Source organism: Bolinopsis microptera, chromosome 5 (assembly GCF_026151205.1).
Source record: "Bolinopsis microptera isolate Bmic1 chromosome 5, MBARI_Bmic_1.0, whole genome shotgun sequence".
Classification (NCBI taxonomy): Eukaryota; Metazoa; Ctenophora; class Tentaculata; order Lobata; family Bolinopsidae; genus Bolinopsis; species Bolinopsis microptera.
Window position 1 is genome coordinate 4532731 of NC_087076.1, and position 19829 is coordinate 4552559.

At 37.9% G+C, this 19829-nt stretch overlaps 1 protein-coding gene across 1 annotated transcript; it reads left to right on the forward strand.

Moving 5' to 3' along the window:
• Positions 1 to 269: 269 nt before the first annotated feature.
• On the forward strand, positions 270 to 10015 carry LOC134815827 (uncharacterized). The gene is made up of 4 exons (XM_063824413.1): positions 270 to 2207; positions 2328 to 2462; positions 8112 to 8374; positions 8666 to 10015. Exons 1-4 carry the CDS (start codon positions 2156 to 2158, stop codon positions 9569 to 9571), a joined length of 1356 nt encoding a protein of 451 aa, XP_063680483.1. The 5' UTR covers positions 270 to 2155; the 3' UTR covers positions 9572 to 10015.
• Positions 10016 to 19829: the final 9814 nt, after the last annotated feature.

Genomic DNA, 19829 nt, shown 5'->3' on the forward strand with positions numbered 1-19829 from the left:
AATCCCATGATTTCCACAAACATTATTCCTAACTGTAAACACCCAAAATCCAAATCATCTCAACTGTAAGTGTAAACAGTGCTCTTTCGCTTCGCCAAGAATTATTCTTTAAAACCGTTAAATTGTACAGTGTACAGCAATATTGTACAATAAAGCAATGTTAGAACAAAGCATTAAAACGATTTCACTGGTTACAAATTAGCATAATTATAAAAATATAAAAAGATAAAGGTAGGTAAAAACCCCTCTATCTTCAACGTTCTTCTCAGGACTCAGGGAACTCAGATGGAAAACCGCAAAAGGCTTAATCTGCGTTTTAGTAGTGATCCAGATTCCAGACTTCAGATTCCGGTACAACAGGATTGAGGATAGTGATAACAGCAGCCTTGTAGATGCGGATCTTGGTTGGTATTTTTATAGTTTTGTTGTTCCATGTCTTCCAGAAATTTGCGAGAAAGTAAGTTAATCGACTGAAAAAAAATGTTTCAAGTTTCAGTATAGGGAAGTGGGTTTAAGTTTTCTAAAACCCTTGTTTTCATCCATAAAGATATTTGCTATTGAAGTTAGTGCTTTTTTGAAGAATCTATATACTTATCATCTTAATAATCTCAAGAAATCCGTGTGTGTGTGAGTGTGTGAGTGTGTGAGTGTGTGTGTGTGTGTGTGTGTGTGTGTGTGTGTGTGTGTGTGTGTGTGTGTGTGTGTGTGTGTGTGTGTGTGTGTGTGTGTGTGTGTGTGTGTGTGTGTGTGTGTGTGTGTGTGTGTGTGTGTGTGTGTGTGTGTGTGTGTGTGTGTGTGTGTGTGTGTGTGTGTGTGTGTGTGTGTGTGTGTGTGTGTGTGTGTGTGTGTGGCTTTCTTTTGGATGAAAAGTTGGCAGTAAGAAACCGGAATGGTATAGTTTTGTACAACGACCAATCATATGGTTACCATGGTTACCAGTTTTGATTTCAATTACTCTTATTTTGTTACTTTTTTATACTTTTCAGACTCACTGAGTCAAACTGCCATAGGGCAACTTATCAAGAGTTTATGACTGCCGAGTGCTGATAAAGATTTCAAATTAAATTACTCACGCTAGATACAAGACAATCAAAATATGATTTACTCATGATTTGTGAGTATCATCCATGGTCAGCGAGTATTGATATCCACATCAGACGTTAGCTTCTTTCATCTCTTTGTTTGAGTTAGAGTAATTGAATTACGATTCCGACTATACTGATTACTGTTCACCGTACAAATAAAAATATTTCACGGTCTCTTCTGCAAGCATTCCACTCTCTCCGCGGAACACAGCAGGAATGTGCCTGTGTGATTAGTCCTTTAGTCGTGAGAGCGTATGACTATTGTACCACGTACGCACTGTATATAGTTTCCTTCAACACGGGAGATGCTAGTTTTTTACACAACTTTCATAATCATAGACACTGATCTACAGATATTTTGACATTTTTTACTGCTTATAACGACGGCCTTTCTTGCTCATTGTATGAAAAATTAGTTTACAAATTATCTGTTAAAATTTTAAAAACGCCAAAACAAAGATGACAAAATTTATATTTTTGTTGGTTTTGAATACCTTCATTAAACGTTGTCTGTTAATAATTATGTCCGTTCATTTGATGTCCTGCAAATAAGGTCCGGTAAGGTACATTCGATCCGCGCCCCTTTTGTGTTCGTAAAATAGTTAAAATAGTTAAAAACTTGCAGTGATTGTAGCAAGATTCTCTTATTCAGCATGAGTTATTCCAGGGTCTCCTGTCGACAAACTTACATTATTTTAGCGCCCACGTGCTGCAACTTCACGGAGAATCAGCTACATTGTATCGTTAAAGTCATGACAGTAGAAATTTTAAACGAAAACTTGGTCATTGCAAATCCTGTTTTAAACGTTGAAGACTTCGATGATTCTGAAAGTGAATCTGCTCAAAGCAAACATGGATGGCAAATATACGGTTAGCAAAATTGAAAGTATTTACATTACTTGCTGCAGTTTTTTAGTTAATTAAATAGAGTTAAATTATTATTATTTTTGCTATTGAATATGACATTTCCAAAGCGAAATGATTTTAAATAAGCTGACGATAAATGGTAATTTCAGACTCTAGCCTGACATTGGAAGTTACTGTTTTTGGTGAAACTTTAGAAGGGAACGATGAGGGCAAACCGGTGTCATCAGAACTCAGAAGACGAGGAACGTTCGGAGGGTAAATGTTTAGTTTCTGTTCTTTTCCGCTCACGAGAATATTAATACTCAATACTCCCAAGTCCGTACAATTAGAAATATTTAGGATTACCTACAATTACTAATACTATAACCTTTGCAGAAATGACAACATGCCATCAGATGACTATAGTGATCTTTGCTTGCCTTGGAATGTACGTCGTATTTATGACCCGACTGTATCCGTCCGGATTTTATTTAGACTTCCTTAAACAATCTGGCTTCAGTACCATAATAGGTAAGTGAGATTACATTTACAGTGCTGGCAAGCACGACCGCCGCCATTAAATACTCACTATACTAATTACCCCCTATACTATTATACCCCCTTTACTGCATTTTTCTGGTATTAAGACTTATCGAAAGTAGTTCAGCAGGCATATTTTAAGGTCAAAATATTCTAATTCAATGTCAAAGATGGCAGAAATTAAAAATAGTCATGTGGAGGTTTTTAAGAAATTTGCGAGAAAGTAAGTTAATCGACTGAAAAAAAAAGTTTCAAGTTTCAGTATAGGGAAGTGGGTTTAAGTTTTCTAAAACCCTTGTTTTCATCCATAAAGATATTTGCTATTGAAGTTAGTGCTTTTTTGAAGAATCTATATACTTATCATCTTAATAATCTCAAGAAATCCTTGTGTGTGTGTGTGTGTGTGTGTGTGTGTGTGTGTGTGTGTGTGTGTGTGTGTGTGTGTGTGTGTGTGTGTGTGTGTGTGTGTGTGTGTGTGTGTGTGTGTGTGTGTGTGTGTGTGTGTGTGTGTGTGTGTGTGTGTGTGTGTGTGTGTGTGTGTGTGTGTGTGTGTGTGTGTGTGTGTTTGTGTGTGGCTTTCTTTTGGATGAAAAGTTGGCAGTACGAAACCGGAATGGTATAGTTTCGTACAACGACCAATCATATGGTTACCAGTTTTGATTTCAATTACTCTTATTTTGTTACTTTTTTATACTTTTCAGACTCACTGAGTCAAACTGCCATAGGGCAACTTATCAAGAGTTTATGACTGCCGAGTGCTGATAAAGATTTCAAATTAAATTACTCACGCTAGATACAAGACAATCAAAATATGATTTACTCATGATTTGTGAGTATCATCCATGGTCAGCGAGTATTGATATCCACATCAGACGTTAGCTTCTTTCATCTCTTTGTTTGAGTTAGAGTAATTGAATTACGATTCCGACTATACTGATTACTGTTCACCGTACAAATAAAAATATTTCACGGTCTCTTCTGCAAGCATTCCACTTTCTTCCGCGGAACACAGCAGGAATGTGCCTGTGTGATTAGTCCTTTAGTCGTGAGAGCGTATGACTATTGTACCACGTACGCACTGTATATAGTTTCCTTCAACACGGGAGATGCTAGTTTTTTACACAACTTTCATAATCATAGACACTGATCTACGGATATTTTGACATTTTTTACTGCTTATAACGACGGCCTTTCTTGCTCATTGTATGAAAAATTAGTTTACAAATTATCTGTTAAAATTTTAAAAACGCCTAAACAAAGATGACAAAATTTGTATTTTTATTGGTTTTGAATACCTTCTTCGGTTATATTAAAAAAACGGTAAGAGTTACGGGACTGGTTTTTTCGGTATAGTGCCGACAAAACTCTGAAGAAGCCAATAAGCAAATTTTTAAAAAATCGGCCAATGGTAAGTGGTTTAATTGATGGTTTTGTACCAAAAATGGCTTGAACAGCTAAATCAAGAAAACGGTAATAGTTACGGGGCTCGCTCTCTCTGCATATGTTTGCAGGGTCTGTTTGGACTGCAGAGAGAGAGTTCATATTTTCATACGACAAGGTTATGCGTGTTTTCAAATATAATAGGCAGGTGTGGTGCGGAGTTAACAAGGGTTAATTTCTAAAACGATTTAAATAAAAATGGAAAGTGGTTCAAAACGGGAGTGATGAGGTATAATAGTCGGTGTTCGGACCTTATGATCATGGAATGTGGTGCCTAATAATGACTTAATTATCCACGATAAAGAACTGATTATGAGATTATTCTTTAAGATACTATTGGATACGTGAGGGTACTCCGAATAGAATTGCTCACCTAATGCGGGTTTTGAATCAGCGGGTAATTACTCCTACCCTTTTTAACTGCGGCAGTGCAATCCCGGCCGGGCTACACTAGCATATTATATAATCTCAATAAAGCTGTGTGTGTGTGTGGGAAATTTCCGAGCAGCTTTATTAAGAAAATGGTAAGAGTTACGGAACTGATTTTTTTTTCCGTTATATAGTTTTGACAAACCTCTGACGAAGCCAAATGATTGATGTTTTTTAAATCGGCCTGTGGTAATGCCAATGGTTTTAACAAAAAGTGTCTCATATACTCAACCCCTCTCCCACTATATATTACTGTTATATAGATACTTGAGGAGCGCTCAGAATTAAATACATTCATATGCGGCCGATTTTTACTGATCGTGTTCATACTTTTGTACCGTTTTAACTAAAAACACCCATTTTGCGATTTAGTATTCTCTGGTGTTGGGCCATCCCTTCGGTTGCGGAGCTCAGTTCTGCGTCCTATGGGTCTATATTGTGCATTAAACTAGTTTAGTTTTGCTAAAATCATTGAAAATTGCTATTTTTACGATTTTCATCAACTTTGGCGTCCCGTTGAGATCCAAGTTCTTTTTGAAATCTTTTGAAACTTCGCATACTTATTAAATAATATGTATGAGAATACATATAAAATTTCAGAGAATATAGATATGGGTCAAACTTAGATTTCACGTAATGTTCGTATAATTTCATCAATTACCGAGGGTAATTGCCACACCCTCTTTTCTCTTTTATCACCATAAAGTGAGAATTTTAGTGAAGAAATCTTTAGTGAAAAATCACAGTGAAGAAATCACAGATCAAGTGCCGAGATCATGTATCCGCCAGATCTTAAAAGGTCATAACTCGGTTTAGTTGTAAACAACCGACTTGAAATTTTAGGAAAGCACTTCAATTATCAAACCACATGTGTCTGGAAATTTAAAATTGGAGTTCCTAATTTAAAACGTTCTCACTTTATGGCGACAAAAGAGAAAAAGAGGAAGTGGTGTGCCACACCCTCTGTAACTGATGGAATTTTACGAAAATTTCAAGAAATTCAAGTTTGACCAATATGTATATTCTCTGAAATTTTCAAGCAATTCTAATACCAATAACGCGAGTTATTAAAGGGTTGCGTGTGGGTATTTACTTTTGGGCCACCCTGTAATCTGTATATTTTATAAACCCCTCCGGGATAGAATAAGATTCTGATAATCCCGGCTCCCGCTAAATAGATTCTGATAATCCCGGCTCCCGCTGTTAGTTTTTTCCCGCTGAATAAATAACCCCGGCACAGCTTTTATAATCCCGCCCCGCTAATTTGGCTCAACAAGATTTGTTTTGTTTTGATATTCCATGAGACCGCGTACTGTCACGTGTTTTGATGACGTGTATCACGTGACTAACTACTACGACGCGCATTGGTAAAAAATGTCACGTGACCTATGGCTTAACGTAAGAACTATAAATACACTCGATCTACGTATCGGTCTAATTGCAGGCCTGCAATTCTTGAAATTTTCGTAAAATTCCATCATGATGGAATTTTACGAAAATTTCAAGAAATTCAAGTTTGACCAATATGTATATTCTCTGAAATTTTCAAGCAATTCTAATACCAATAACGCGAGTTATTAAAGGGTTGCGTGTGGGTATTTACTTTTGGGCCACCCTGTAATCTGTATATTTTATAAACCCCTCCGGGATAGAATAAGATTCTGATAATCCCGGCTCCCGCTAAATAGATTCTGATAATCCCGGCTCCCGCTGTTAGTTTTTTCCCGCTGAATAAATAACCCCGGCACAGCTTTTATAATCCCGCCCCGCTAATTTGGCTCAACAAGATTTGTTTTGTTTTGATATTCCATGAGACCGCGTACTGTCACGTGTTTTGATGACGTGTATCACGTGACTAACTACTACGACGCGCATTGGTAAAAAATGTCACGTGACCTATGGCTTAACGTAAGAACTATAAATACACTCGATCTACGTATCGGTCTAATTGCAGGCGCTGGCAAAACTCCAGCACACTACATTACTTAAACTCTTACATTAATTGGACCAGTTCCAAAACTTGTCTCGACGGTTACATTTGATTTTGTCCGGTTCGGTTAATTTTGTCGAGTTTGATATAAGCCATGTATTATAGTCGTCTACTTTGATGAACTTCATGACACGATATCATTATTAGCTTTTATCGCTTGTCAGGCTTAACTCGACGCCCCTTATCGATATTCATATTCATTCAACGTTCTGACTGAGGAATAGTGTTTAGATATAACGCCAATTTCAAAAGTCATAGTACCTTAGTTGTATTTATTTGGAAGTCCCCAATTCCATTTCATATTTTCCATAATGATCTCATATAGCTAGAATTAAGAGTAAATGTCAAATTTGTTGGTCCTAGCACTAACCCGGAGGGGTTTATAACACATAACACCGGCACGCTTAAGTTATATTAAAATAACCCCTCGTGCTAAAGCACTTCGGGGTTATTTTCATAATAATCCCTCGTGCTTCGCACTCGAAATTATTATAAATTTTTCCCGCGCGTCGCGGGAAAAATTGAAATATAATCCCTGCGCATGCCGGGGTTATGTGTGTTATATACCTCCGCTGTGTTTTATATTTGAGAGTTGTTGCTTTGCAAATGGCATACTGTACCTACTGGTTCGAGGATTCCGTCGCCAAAATTCGGACCCGGCTCACGTCCGTTATGTGAACACATGCCGAGAGCTCAAACAGTTCTTAATATACTTCATAATACAGTTACACAGCTACTTATTACTAAACTGTCATGTGAACCCTACCCAGGTTCTTGGTTGTCCGGCTGTTAGGATGGTTATAATATGGATCACATCACAAATGATACGTCACTGATTGGGCCATGTGATGTGATACCTTTGGGAGGCCGGAATGAGAGGTTCCTAGTTGTCGGTCACCGCTAATTTTTTCAAAGACGGTAGGGTGTCAAATATTGCATCTGATATGAAAACAGATTAGAAATGACGAAAATATCAAGCATTTTGTGTATCCCGTTAACAAAATTGACTGGGTGATTATGTGACATCGTGACACGACACCTTAATTGGGCAGCCTTAACGATTCCAATAATGTTTAACGGGGTAGTTAATGGGCCGGTGACCTTATCACGTGATTAGGTAAAGCCAATCCCCTGATCACACGTAATCAATAAACTCATTTTGTTTCGTATCTCGGTCATCTGAGAAGCTACAATTACAACTATCCAAACTATCAAATAAATGCGAAAATAAACCGTTATTTGAAAAATATGAACACAAGTATTTGTAGATTTGACAAATTCCTCGAACCAGTGGTAGTAATATAAGTCATACAAGAAATAATTATTTCAATTGGGAACTTAGTGACTTTAAAAAATTTACGGTCGCGGTGATTCAATATTGGATGAGCACGCAATTAAAATTCGTAAGCCGTGAATGAATGGAAAAAGCGACCAACCGATTTCATTATCTGTATCATTTTGTATTTGCCGACAGTCATTTAAATTAATATCATTTACTTTTGTTCGGGAAAGAGACACTGGTAGCGGTCCACTCTACCCAATTATGGGTTTTGGTCAAATTAAATAATACATTTTCAGTATATCCATTTTCCAAACATAAAAATGTTCGCATCACGTGTTAAAGCTGTAATTCCAAAGAAGATGCATTGAGACATTAGAGAGTTTAAACTCAAGTTAAATTATATAAAACTAAAACTAGAAAACCTATAGTATATCGGTATTTCAAGAGTTTGAACAATTATATAAAACTAAAATAAGAAAACAATCACTGTTTTTTTCAGGCACGGTTTCCATTTCTGCAGCTCTGATAACTTCGCCTGCCGGCCCATACATCTACAACTATCTGCCAAAAACCATCAGAAACGCGTCCCTTTTCAAAAGATATTTTTGTGGGAGCCTTTTGAACCTAACCTGTTCCTCCATGATGGCTTTGATTCAAGTATTCATTGATATGAACTGTGATGCTCCTGTTATTTTCGTGACAATAGCATTACTGAGGGGTATTCAAGGGTTTGCAATGGGCATAATGCATGTGTTTGTCCAGGTGAGGAATTATTCCATCTGCAGCCATATGTTTTTTTCTAATTTTTATTTTAAACTATGTCAAACATATGAGTATTGCTGATTGCTGAAAGCACAGTGTAAGGCCTACACGGACCGCCTCTAACTAGCCAATCCCTGTTTACATGCCGTGTAGCAGGGGACTAGATAGAGCTAAACTAGTAAGCGGGGCATAGCCAATACACTATACTATGATTTGCAGCTTCCAAAAATTGCAAATATAGATTTATCAATTTTTCTATCTTGCAGGGACAGTTATTAAAAATAATTTCAGGGCGAGGTAATAGATTTGTATCTTAAGGAAGATAAGAAGACGATGATCTTGATAAGCAGTTTCATGCAAGTTGGGGCAATCCTCTCAGCAATATTGGGCACTGAGCTATTTGTAGCTGGTGGGTGGGTATTAGTTGGTCTTGGTATAGCCTCCTTCAACATCTTCCCTCTTTTAGTATTTCCATTCCTAAAAAACATAGAGGTGAAAGAAAGTAATAAACAAAAAGTTGATTCCACCAATAAGGAGTCCCCAGAATTGACCGATCGAAGTAACAGCATCGGCCCTCAGTCTATTCCGCTTTGGTCACAAAAAATTGCATTCTACTTTCCCGATGTAGTCTTGTTCCTGAATAATGCGTTAAGTGATCTTATACGTTATTTGCTGCCTGCAAGGATCTTGTATTCCACCACCATGTCCCTTTCTTCAGCCGTACAATTAGTGCGCATCATGGGAATTGCCTCATTGATTTCTGCGTTAACATTGAGCCTTTTAGCTGGTAGAATCAAAACGCTTAATGTCATCACCACAATGGCGATAGGAAACATATTCTATCACTGTGGATCAGTAGTCGCATTTGGAGCCACTACAAGTGATTTCAAATTCTTTGACTTCACCAACCAATTGGTGATAGGATTGATTCTTATGGGTGGAGGGCATGCGTGTTATCTTAACCTGTATACCCCCACCAAGTTCTACCTTTACAAAAAGTGGAGTTTGGGCAACAGTAACCTCGGAGAACAATCTGCTAAGATCTTCAACATCGTTCTAAGCCTTTCTTCTGCTATGGGGACTATCGCATCAGCCCTGTCGTTGAATGAAGGGACTGAAATCCTAACTATAACTGCAATTTCCGGGCTTTGTGTATTTTTAACATTGGGACTATTTCTTTGTAACCTGGTTAAATAAATTTGGAGAACTTGTCGGGGTAAACGTTTCTTAGACACTGTTTTAAAGAATTTGACTTTATTTCATCCGATAATCAATCTTAAAAGATATAATACACACTAGTTTTATATATTTCATTGGATTCCAGGATAAATTATTATTTAGCATGATTACAACACACATAACTCCGACATGCGCAAGAATTATATTTTCGGCTTGGTGAATTTTTAACATTGGGTAAATTTCTTTGTAACATGATTAAATAAGTTCGGAGAACTTTTCGTGGTAGATGTGTCTATTTCATCCGATAATCAATCTTAAAAAGATATTACACACATTATTTCATTGGATTTTAAATCCAGGATAAATTATTATTTAGCATGATTACTATTGCATCACAAGACTTGATTTTAGAGACTCCGAATCTACTCGTTTTCATTATCAGCACACTCAAATAAATGAAGGAAAAATGAAAATGAAGACATTTTTTTGGAATGAAATAATGATTATTGAAACTTGGTTCTAATTCATGGCAGAATAATTGCTCAAAATATTTTTCACCATGGATCCAGTCTGATCAATTTTTGAGGTGATTTTTGGGATTATGGAAATTGAAACTCGTTTCTGTAGAAAAACGCCTGATACGAATTTATTCACAGATAATCCCATGATTTCCACAAACATTATTCCTAACTGTAAACACCCAAATCATCTCAACTGTAAGTGTAAACAGTGCTCTTTCGCTTCGCCAAGAATTATTCTTTAAAACCGTTAAATTGTACAGTGTACAGCAATATTGTACAATAAAGCAATGTTAGAACAAAGCATTAAAACAATTTCACTGGTTACAAATTAGCATAATTATAAAAAGATAAAGGTAGGTAAAACCCCTTTATCTTCAATGTTCTTCTCAGGACTCAGGGAACTCAGATAGCAAAACGTTTAATCTGCATTTTAGTAGTGATCCAGATTCCAGACGTCTTCAGATTCCAGTATAACAGGATAGAGGATAGTGATAACAGCAGCCTTGTAGATGCGGATATTGGTTGGTATTTTTATAGTTTTGTTGTTCCATGTATTCCAGAACTGGTGGAATGCACAATTGGCACGCCGGATCCTGATGTCAACATTTGGATCGATTTACCATCCCAACTGATGTTGGTACCCAGATAAAAATTGTTACTGACCTGCTTAACAGGGATTCCCCCTAGATTGAACGATATATAAATACATAACGTATTAATATCTATTATCCAAACTCATAGCAAAAACACGTATTTTTGCCCGTAAGAGCCTCTACTACAGGCGAAACGTAACTGTTTGCCCCGCCCCCCCCCACAAATTTGTTTCCGCGCCACCAAAATCTTTTTGGTTGTAAAAAAGGTCGGGCTTCCTTTTTGCCGCCTCAAACAGCTTTTTGCCGTCCCCTTTGGAGCAAAAGGACCCCAAATATTTTATTCACGTCGACTGAACTTTAAATTGGATGGGATAATACACAAATTGGGCGTTTTTGCTTTTGAGAAATACCTGAAATTCGAAAAAATACCGCCTTCCCCTCTCACCCGCATAGCAGGGGAAGCGGGCGCGGTCGTTTCTGTGGTGGATCCCAGAGCGAATATGGGAATAAGAGTGCTGAAGAGTGAAGAGTACTGCTGTTCTCAGAGACTTGTGTTTTAGTCTGACTGGAAGAGAGAAAACCAGGAGGATGAACGTTACGTTTGCCATGAAAACTGTTACATCTACTCATCTAGGATGTAGAACGCGATATTCTGCAACGGAGTTGCTTCTTTCTTTTTGGAATCAACAACTGAATACTGATGATTAATTTATAAAGTATGTATATTGCATTTCGACACGAACATCACTAAGGGAGACACACAAGGTTAGGCTTGAATCCTTCGTAAATAAACTACATTTGTAGAGCCTTTAAAACATTTTAGATAAGCACTCTATCAAGCAAAGTTGTATATTCATCATAATTTATTAACTCAAACGCATTAAGCATATATGCTATATTTAGTCTGGTCAATCATGCACATTGAACTGTAATTCATAGTAGAGTTTCTAACATTTTTTGGCCGCGCCCATTTTTATTATGTTCGTATATAATTATCTAAGCTTCTGAACTTCGTAGAGACTTTCGGGTTTTGTGAGTATCGCAAGATGGTAGCAGCATGGCCGGATGCTCATTGGACAAAGAACACTTTGTCTCGGAAGTAGTTACAGTTATTCGCCGATTCAACACGGTTTAAATGCACCGACATTTTGGACGGGAAATGTTTCCAACACTATTGTCATGTGCCATAAGCAATTGTAAAACTCCTGACGTAACTTGTGCCTTCGGCACTCGTTGGGTTAAGAGTTCTATAACCTACTATACCATAAGTAATCAGCAAGTCTTGCACGGTATAGTCATAACAGAGTAACAGAAACAATTGTGGATCTAATCTTTCCATGTCACCAAGGACACGATCACCAGTCCTTGCGAAAGTGCATAATTATTCAAATTATTCACTAGGTCAAAAAACTACAAACAAACAAATCTTCATTTTGAGAAGAAATTGTTATTTCAGAAATATTGTAGCTAAACAATTTCTTAAGCGCTTTGTGACATGACATGTGATTCGCTGTCCACGTGGTGTTAACTTACCAATCAGATCACTTTAAAGTAACATATACCTACTCCTAGTCGTCCAGCTGGACGGTTCTCCGCAGGACATATTTAATGCAATTTTTGGCCTTTTTTAGACTAATAATGAACCATAACTATATTTGCTTGTAATTTTTTTTAACAGATAGTTCAGGCGATAGGTAGTGTTCTACCAAATAAAAATTGTATTATTAGTCTTTATAATGAATCCTTATCATTATCTATATTGTATTTTAAACTTGACGAAAAATCCCCGGAAACAACATAAAACACAAAATATAGACAAAAACTGACCCTTCGATGTGGTCAATTTCAGCTCGAAAATAGAGTTGAAAACTCGCGATGTTTAGCAAGGTTACAGAAAAAGAATATCCATCTATTATAACATTTTCAGAAATTTGATTCAGGCTTTAAATTTTTTATAATTAACGTCGGAAGAGATAAATTGACGATAAAATATTAGCTTTATTTCATCACAATTTGACTGCAATTTTTTCACACTATAGATGATGAAGAGAAGTTAGAACATAACTGTTTAAAAAATACTCGAATAAAGCTTTCGACTATCAGGTTTTCTATAATTATTTTTATATTAATATAGCATGCAGGGCACAGCTTTTCAAGCTACTATCTTTATATTATTCGATAGTTTTAATAAAGCAAATAAGATAGTTTAATAATCCACCTATTTCATTAACTATCTTATCATGCTCTTCCCCAACAGTGTTGGGCCAACACCTCTACTAAGGCTGTTATTAAGCAAGGTTTTTAACAGTTTATCTGCCCAGAGAGGACGGAATTGAAAGCACTCCCACGGCCCACTTGTAAATTTTAACATTCATGCTAGAAATGCCATTATTTAGGAAACTTCAACCCTCTGTCTCTCTGATATACCCATTATGAAAACTGCCTGATATTTCTAAACTGATAATTGTAATTTCTCGGGTAATTTATTCACTTACCTTATCGGACCTTATTTGAACGGACATTAATTGAACGCTGGCTCAGTGGCTTAGTTGGTTAATCTGCTTGTCTACTGGCCCTGACGTTGCGAGTTTGAATTCCAGTTGGGCCAAGATTTCAAAATTGATGGGCAGCCGTCACTCACCAAACCATGGTGTGAATGGTAGTGGCTCTCATTAGAGCTGCGAAAATAACACTAGTGCATATGCATAACGTCATTAAACGTTGTCTGTTAATAATTATGTCCGTTCATTTGATGTCCTGCAAATAAGGTCCGATAAGGTACATTCGATCCGCGCCCCTTTTGTGTTCGTAAAATAGTTAAAATAGTTAAAAACTTGCAGTGATTGTAGCAAGATTCTCTTATTCAGCATGAGTTATTCCAGGGTCTCCTGTCGACAAACTTACATTATTTTAGCGCCCACGTGCTGCAACTTCACGGAGAATCAGCTACATTGTATCGTTAAAGTCATGACAGTAGAAATTTTAAACGAAAACTTGGTCATTGCAAATCCTGTTTTAAACGTTGAAGACTTCGGTGATTCTGAAAGTGAATCTGCTCAAAGCAAACATGGATGGCAAATATACGGTTAGCAAAATTGAAAGTATTTACATTACTTGCTGCAGTTTTTTAGTTAATTAAATAGAGTTAAATTATTATTATTTTTGCTATTGAATATGACATTTCCAAATCGAAATGATTTAAAATAAGCTGACGATAAATGGTAATTTCAGACTCTAGCCTGACATTGGAAGTTACTGTTTTTGGTGAAACTTTAGAAGGGAACGATGAGGACAAACCGGTGTCATCAGAAGACGAGGAACGTTCGGAGGGTAAATGTTTAGTTTCTGTTCTTTTCCGCTCACTAAAATATGAATACTCCGTAGTCCGTACGGTAACATAGAATTCACAATGCGAAAAGTTCAAGATTACATTTGTTCATAACCTTTGCAGAAATGACAACATACCATCGGATGACTATGATAGTGATATTTGCTTGCCTTGGAATGTACGTCGTATTTATGACCCGACTGTATCCGTCCGGATTTTATTTAGACTTCCTTAAACAATCTGGCTTCAGTACCATAATAGGTAAATGAGATCACAGTGCTGACAAGCACGACCGCCGCCATTATACTCACTATACTAATTACCCCCTATACTATTATACCCCCTTTACTGTTTTTCTGGCATTAAGACTTATCGAAAGAAGTTCAGCAGGCATATTTTAAGGTCAAAACATTTTAATTCAATGTCAAAGATGGCAGAAATGAAAAATAGTTATGTGGAGGTTTTTTAAAAATTTTCGCAAAATACGCGCCAGCACTGAGCACTGTTATACGAAATTCGGTTTAAAAACCCAAAGTCTCCATATTCAGGTGCTTGAAAAACTATGTTAAAATTAAGTTCTAGTTAGATATATAGAATTTTTGCAGGGCGTCTAGATGTCGGGAAGTAGGTTTTCTGAAACCTCTGTTTTGCAACAGATTGTATAACACAGTATAACTATAATATAGTAATATGTATATATGTATTTGACCAAAACCCATAATTGGGTAGAGTGGACCGCTGCCAGTGTCTCTCTTTCCAAAACATGAAAAGTAAATGATATTAATTTGAAAAACCGTCCGTAAATCCAAAATGGTACCGAGAATGAAATCGGTCGCCCGCTTTTCCCATTTATTCACGGCTTACGAATTGTAATTAGTTTCGATTAATTACATCAATCACATGCTGTCAAGATCTCTTTGGTTGCTTTCGGGTCGATACCTAGTATTTCGGGATAAGGGCGGTATAGTTAATGTCCAATTAGCTGATGTTTATTGAATCGTTATTGCCGAGTACAGCTGCCGTCGGATAGTTTTTTTATCTATTACAATTGTAATTGTAAACGAATAGATTTTGTATTTGAGAACGGTTATTCATTTCATTTTGTTTGGGAAAGAGAAACACAGTGTCCACTCTACCCAATTATGGGTTTTGGTAAAATACAACATAATGTTATAATGCTTGTATTCGTTTTAAAATTTTACCTCGTATGGCACTCTGAAAAAATTGTTGACATGTTGCAGTAATGAATAATCGTGGTTTGTACTTCTGTGACAACTTCTCTAAAAAATAAAAATAAATCTTACCTTTACAGGACAAGTTGATCGAATCATGAAACTGAAAGTAAGTAACGAATTGAGCTTTCACGTATTTTCAACAGACATCGACACCAAAGTCAATTTGATCAACACAACACTCAAAAAACCTTTTGAAGAGGCATACCCCATTACCCATTAAAGATCGGTTAACTAATGGCCAGATACACAAAATGACATTGGGCAGCAATAGCAGACTACAATCATCAAAAACCTTAACACTACATTCAAAATAACATACAACAATACAGAACATGCACGTTCATCACGGGACACTGTGGTTTCAATAAACACCTCTATGCCATCTGCAAATCAAACACGAGTGCATATCCTATGAGTGGTGATGAAGAGATGACTGTCTTACACTTTCTCGGGGAGTGCTCAGCCATTGCACATCTAAAAAGTAAGAGCGCAGTACTTTCATGATTATTACCTATCCGTCAACGAAATATTTGACAACCAACATATTATTATTACCACTATTGTCAACTTAGCTAATCACACCAAACGGTTAATGGTGCCAGAGGAACTAGATCAAACAGGAGTGACCTAAAGCCAACACACTTATGGTTCAGGTCATTCTCTCTGCTTCCCCGTCATCACCTTATCGACACCAGAGCATCTACTAACCCCTTTATCTTACCTGACATTTTTACTTTATCATCTCCACACATTTAACTCCAGCACCAAGCAAGGATGCCATACACAGAGGCAGACAGACGATCTTCATGCCACCCAAGTCCAGCCTCTCTTACAACAACAAAAAAAAACAAAAAAAAACAGGGTGGTGAAATTTGAAATCAAATATTTCAATTTTCCAAAATGTAGCACGATATCTTTGATAAACATCCTAAGTTATACTTATGGACTTTCGTTAATTATCACAACTTCAGTCTGGACTCCTCAGGGCAGTCTCGGTATTTGCTGCCATCTACCTACAAAATGTTATCGAGTACGGAACTTCAGTAGTTTCTTCCTCTTTCTACGTATCTCGTCTGGTTGCTAGAGGTCAGTATTGAGAAATAATTAGATTTAGAAGCCAGATACGATTGTGCTTGCTGTTAAAGATTGTAATTATTATTCATAATGATCTATACAAACATTTACTGATTTACTGATATACAAACTAAACACCTACTGGTCCAGGAGTGCCAGACACACTGATAGGACTCGTGGGGATGGGTCCCGCTGTCGGTAGCATATGTAACATCTTTTACGATATTCTGGATTATTTACTGAACACCAGAAAAATCTCCTTGAAAGCAACTCAGTGCTTCCTTCTGGCTTTGATGATGGTCGATTGTGTCGGTTAGTAGTAAGTTGGAGAACTTCGCCGCTTCGACACGCCGCGCGAACTATCACTCTTGCTTCTCATCGAACGATCGTTTGACGCATCGTTCGATCGTTGCTTCGCAGAGCAACGATCTCGATGGGTTTACATCGTCAATCAAGTAGTAAGACATGAACAACCTAACAATATCTTCTTACTTCTTATCAAGTTAACTAACTAACAACTTAGTATATGTTTTGAATAAAGTTGAATAATAATACGGGGGGGGGGGGGGGGGGGGGGCTCCGACAGAGTCTTCATGCTGATGCTACAGCTCTGGCCAAGGACATGATGTTGGGAAGAGTCTGGTTCACTGCAGGCGAGGTCTCTACCAGGGCTTCTGAGATGAGGTTCTGCGTCGCCGAAAGAGGTTGGTCTGCAGCTTTCCGTTTTAGGGATACTAGGACTTCTCTTCGCTCAGGAGCTGCGAGGTCTGCTTCGTGGGTGTGCGTTTTCTGACTCAGTGTAAGAGTGTTGTCTGACAGGGTGAGATAACACCGACAGGGACACTTCGTAGGAGGAGTGTGCTTGCAGCACCGCCAGGCAGACTTGAGGGCTGAATTCTTGTCCTTCTTCCGGGAGTAGATGTATCCATCAGAGTCGAGTAGCTGTTGACATCCTGTCCGACCAGAGATGAATTTGGAGAAGGTAGGCATGGGCATGTTGATAGAATGCGATACTATTGTCTATCATCTTCCCGTATATACTATATATACCTAAGAACAGTTGATCGGCTCACTCCCGTTGCATGCCTTTGGCACGTACGTCTCACATCCCTAGATACGAGAACCCCCCTTTAGCAAGAGCTCCCGTCCCTTATGTGATATATGGTTTTGACCAACAAACTAGGACCGGTGACCGAACTTTTGAGGGGGTCCCGGACCCCAACCGCCAAATGGTGCCCAATTTAGCCAAATACCCTGAAAATGCCCAAAACCCAGATTTTTTGGCATACCAAATTTGATCGATTTTGGTCCATAAATTGGTCAAATATCAATATTTTTGAATAAAACCAACTTTATATGGAAGGTAAGCCTATACTACACATTCTCTATGATTATCAGCTCAGTATCTACCTAACTGTGGATTCTGCGTTCAAATAATTGCAAAAAATGAACAAAATCGTCCATATCTCAGTTCGCGATATTTGCGAAACTGATTTCGTTCAAAACAATAGAACTCAATAGTATAGGGTTTCAATATTTTTACATGAAATTTTCAGAATCAACGTAGAATCGCATTTCGACCTTAAGTTTTAATATGGAATTTTGAGTTAGGCCTTTAAAAAATTTGGCGGCCAAATTCTGAAATTTGCCGACCCCCCCAAAAGTTCGGTCACCGGTCCTAGTTTGTTGGTCAACTGCTATCTCAAAACCAAGTTTCACAAAAAATCAGGGTGAACCCCCCCCCCCCCCCCCCCCCCCCCCCCCCCCCTTAAATATTGCATCTGATCTGAAAAAAATGAGGCAAGCGGATTAGATTATTTAAAAATGACGACGTTATCAAGCATTTTGTGCATCTCGTTAACAAAATTGACTGGGTGATTATGTGACACCGTGACACCACACTTTAATTCGGCACCCTTAACAATTCCCATAATGTTTAACGGGGTCACCTAGTCACGTGATTAGGTAAACCAATCACCTGATCACACGTAATGAATAAACTCGTTATAATTATGCTTCGTATCTCGGTCATTTGAGAAGCTATAACAACTCTACTTTTTTCATGACAAACGTAATTCGAATGGCCAAACACAATTCAATAAAATTTAGCTCTATCCGACTACCAAATAAATGCGAAAATGAACCTTCATTCGAAGAATGAACACGAATATGTTTCGATTTGACAAATTCCTCGAACCAGTGGTGGTAATAAGTCATACCAAAAAGAATTATTTCAATTGGGCACTCAGTGACTGAGCTAAGGCCCCCCCCCCCCCGGCCCCTGTGCAAATAATGACATATTTAAAATCAACCACAAATGCAGTAATTGAATTATATGCAATGATAAGGTTTTAATTTTGTCAGCAAAACATCGTAATCAATTGTCCTTTTCCTGATTTAATTAATTTCATAAATTTTAACCGAAAACATTGCCACCCTTTCCAGTAAATGATTAGCTGATAATACCAAATAATAAGAGTAGCCTAAAAGCAATAGTAATACTATAAATATTTTCCAGGTCAAGGCGTTGTTGACCTTCTACCCACCAACTATAACGGACTCTTCATCTCCATCCTGGTCCTATTACGGTTTTTTCAAGGTTTCGTTGGATTCCTTGTCTGCAAAACAACCCTTGAGTGCTGCAGAGCATGGTTCCCTGATCACCTCAAACTGATTATCGGACTTTCGTGCAGTGCTTACTATCTAGGCGGAGGCCTCTCAATTATAATGGGAGGATACGCTTACGATGCCTTCGGATACAAGGAACCATTCCTGATCATGATACTTGTCAGCCTCCTTTTCTGGGTTTATAATCTGTTGGTAATGCCATCAAACTCTGAGCCGGTGTACGTTACTGATGATAAAGAAACAGAAGAGGCAGTTGTGAACCGGGAAGGCCTCCCCCCTCTCACATCATTTCCTTATAAAGACAAAGCAGAGACGTCATGCTCCAATAACCATGATATAATTCAAAGTTATACTGTTGAAAAAGATGAAGAAGAAGACAAAAAACAGGAAGGTCTTTCATGGACCGTTCTAATTCCTGTTCTCTCACTATGTCTCACCGTAGTTCTGGAGGGATTCACTTCAGCTATCACTACTCCTTACCTGAACGAAGAATTCGGCCTGCCTATCAGTCGAGGGAGCAGTTACATATTTGTCATGTATGTAGGTTTAACTACGGGATCAGCAAGTGCTGGATTCATTTTACAACGAGGCTGGGCTTCTCCGTGCAAGGTTATGGCATTTGCGTCACTCTTGAGTGCTGTGGGAGTGTTACTGAACTTCCCAGGCCAACATGTCCGCTTTATGTGGAATTTGGTTCCAGAGATGGCCTACGTTGGGACATTCCTGCAAGGTTACGGGAACCAGGCGGTTACAGTGGCAACCCTACTCGCGATGAAAGAGGCTCATACTATTTTAGGAGGGAGAACCTACACAAACAAGAACAAGTCCTTCGCTTCTACTGTATGGCTGTCCTCCTGGATGCTGTCAATTTTTGGAGGACACATGGTGGCTGCAAAG

Bases quoted from the DNA above. Each gene is read 5' to 3' on its own strand.
- LOC134815827 (XM_063824413.1), top strand. From the start codon at position 2,156: ATGAGGGCAAACCGGTGTCATCAGAACTCAGAAGACGAGGAACGTTCG. The intron at 2,208-2,327 runs GTAAATGTTTAG...TAACCTTTGCAG, and splicing joins AGACGAGGAACGTTCGGAGG to AAATGACAACATGCCATCAG. The intron at 2,463-8,111 runs GTAAGTGAGATT...TGTTTTTTTCAG, and splicing joins TGGCTTCAGTACCATAATAG to GCACGGTTTCCATTTCTGCA.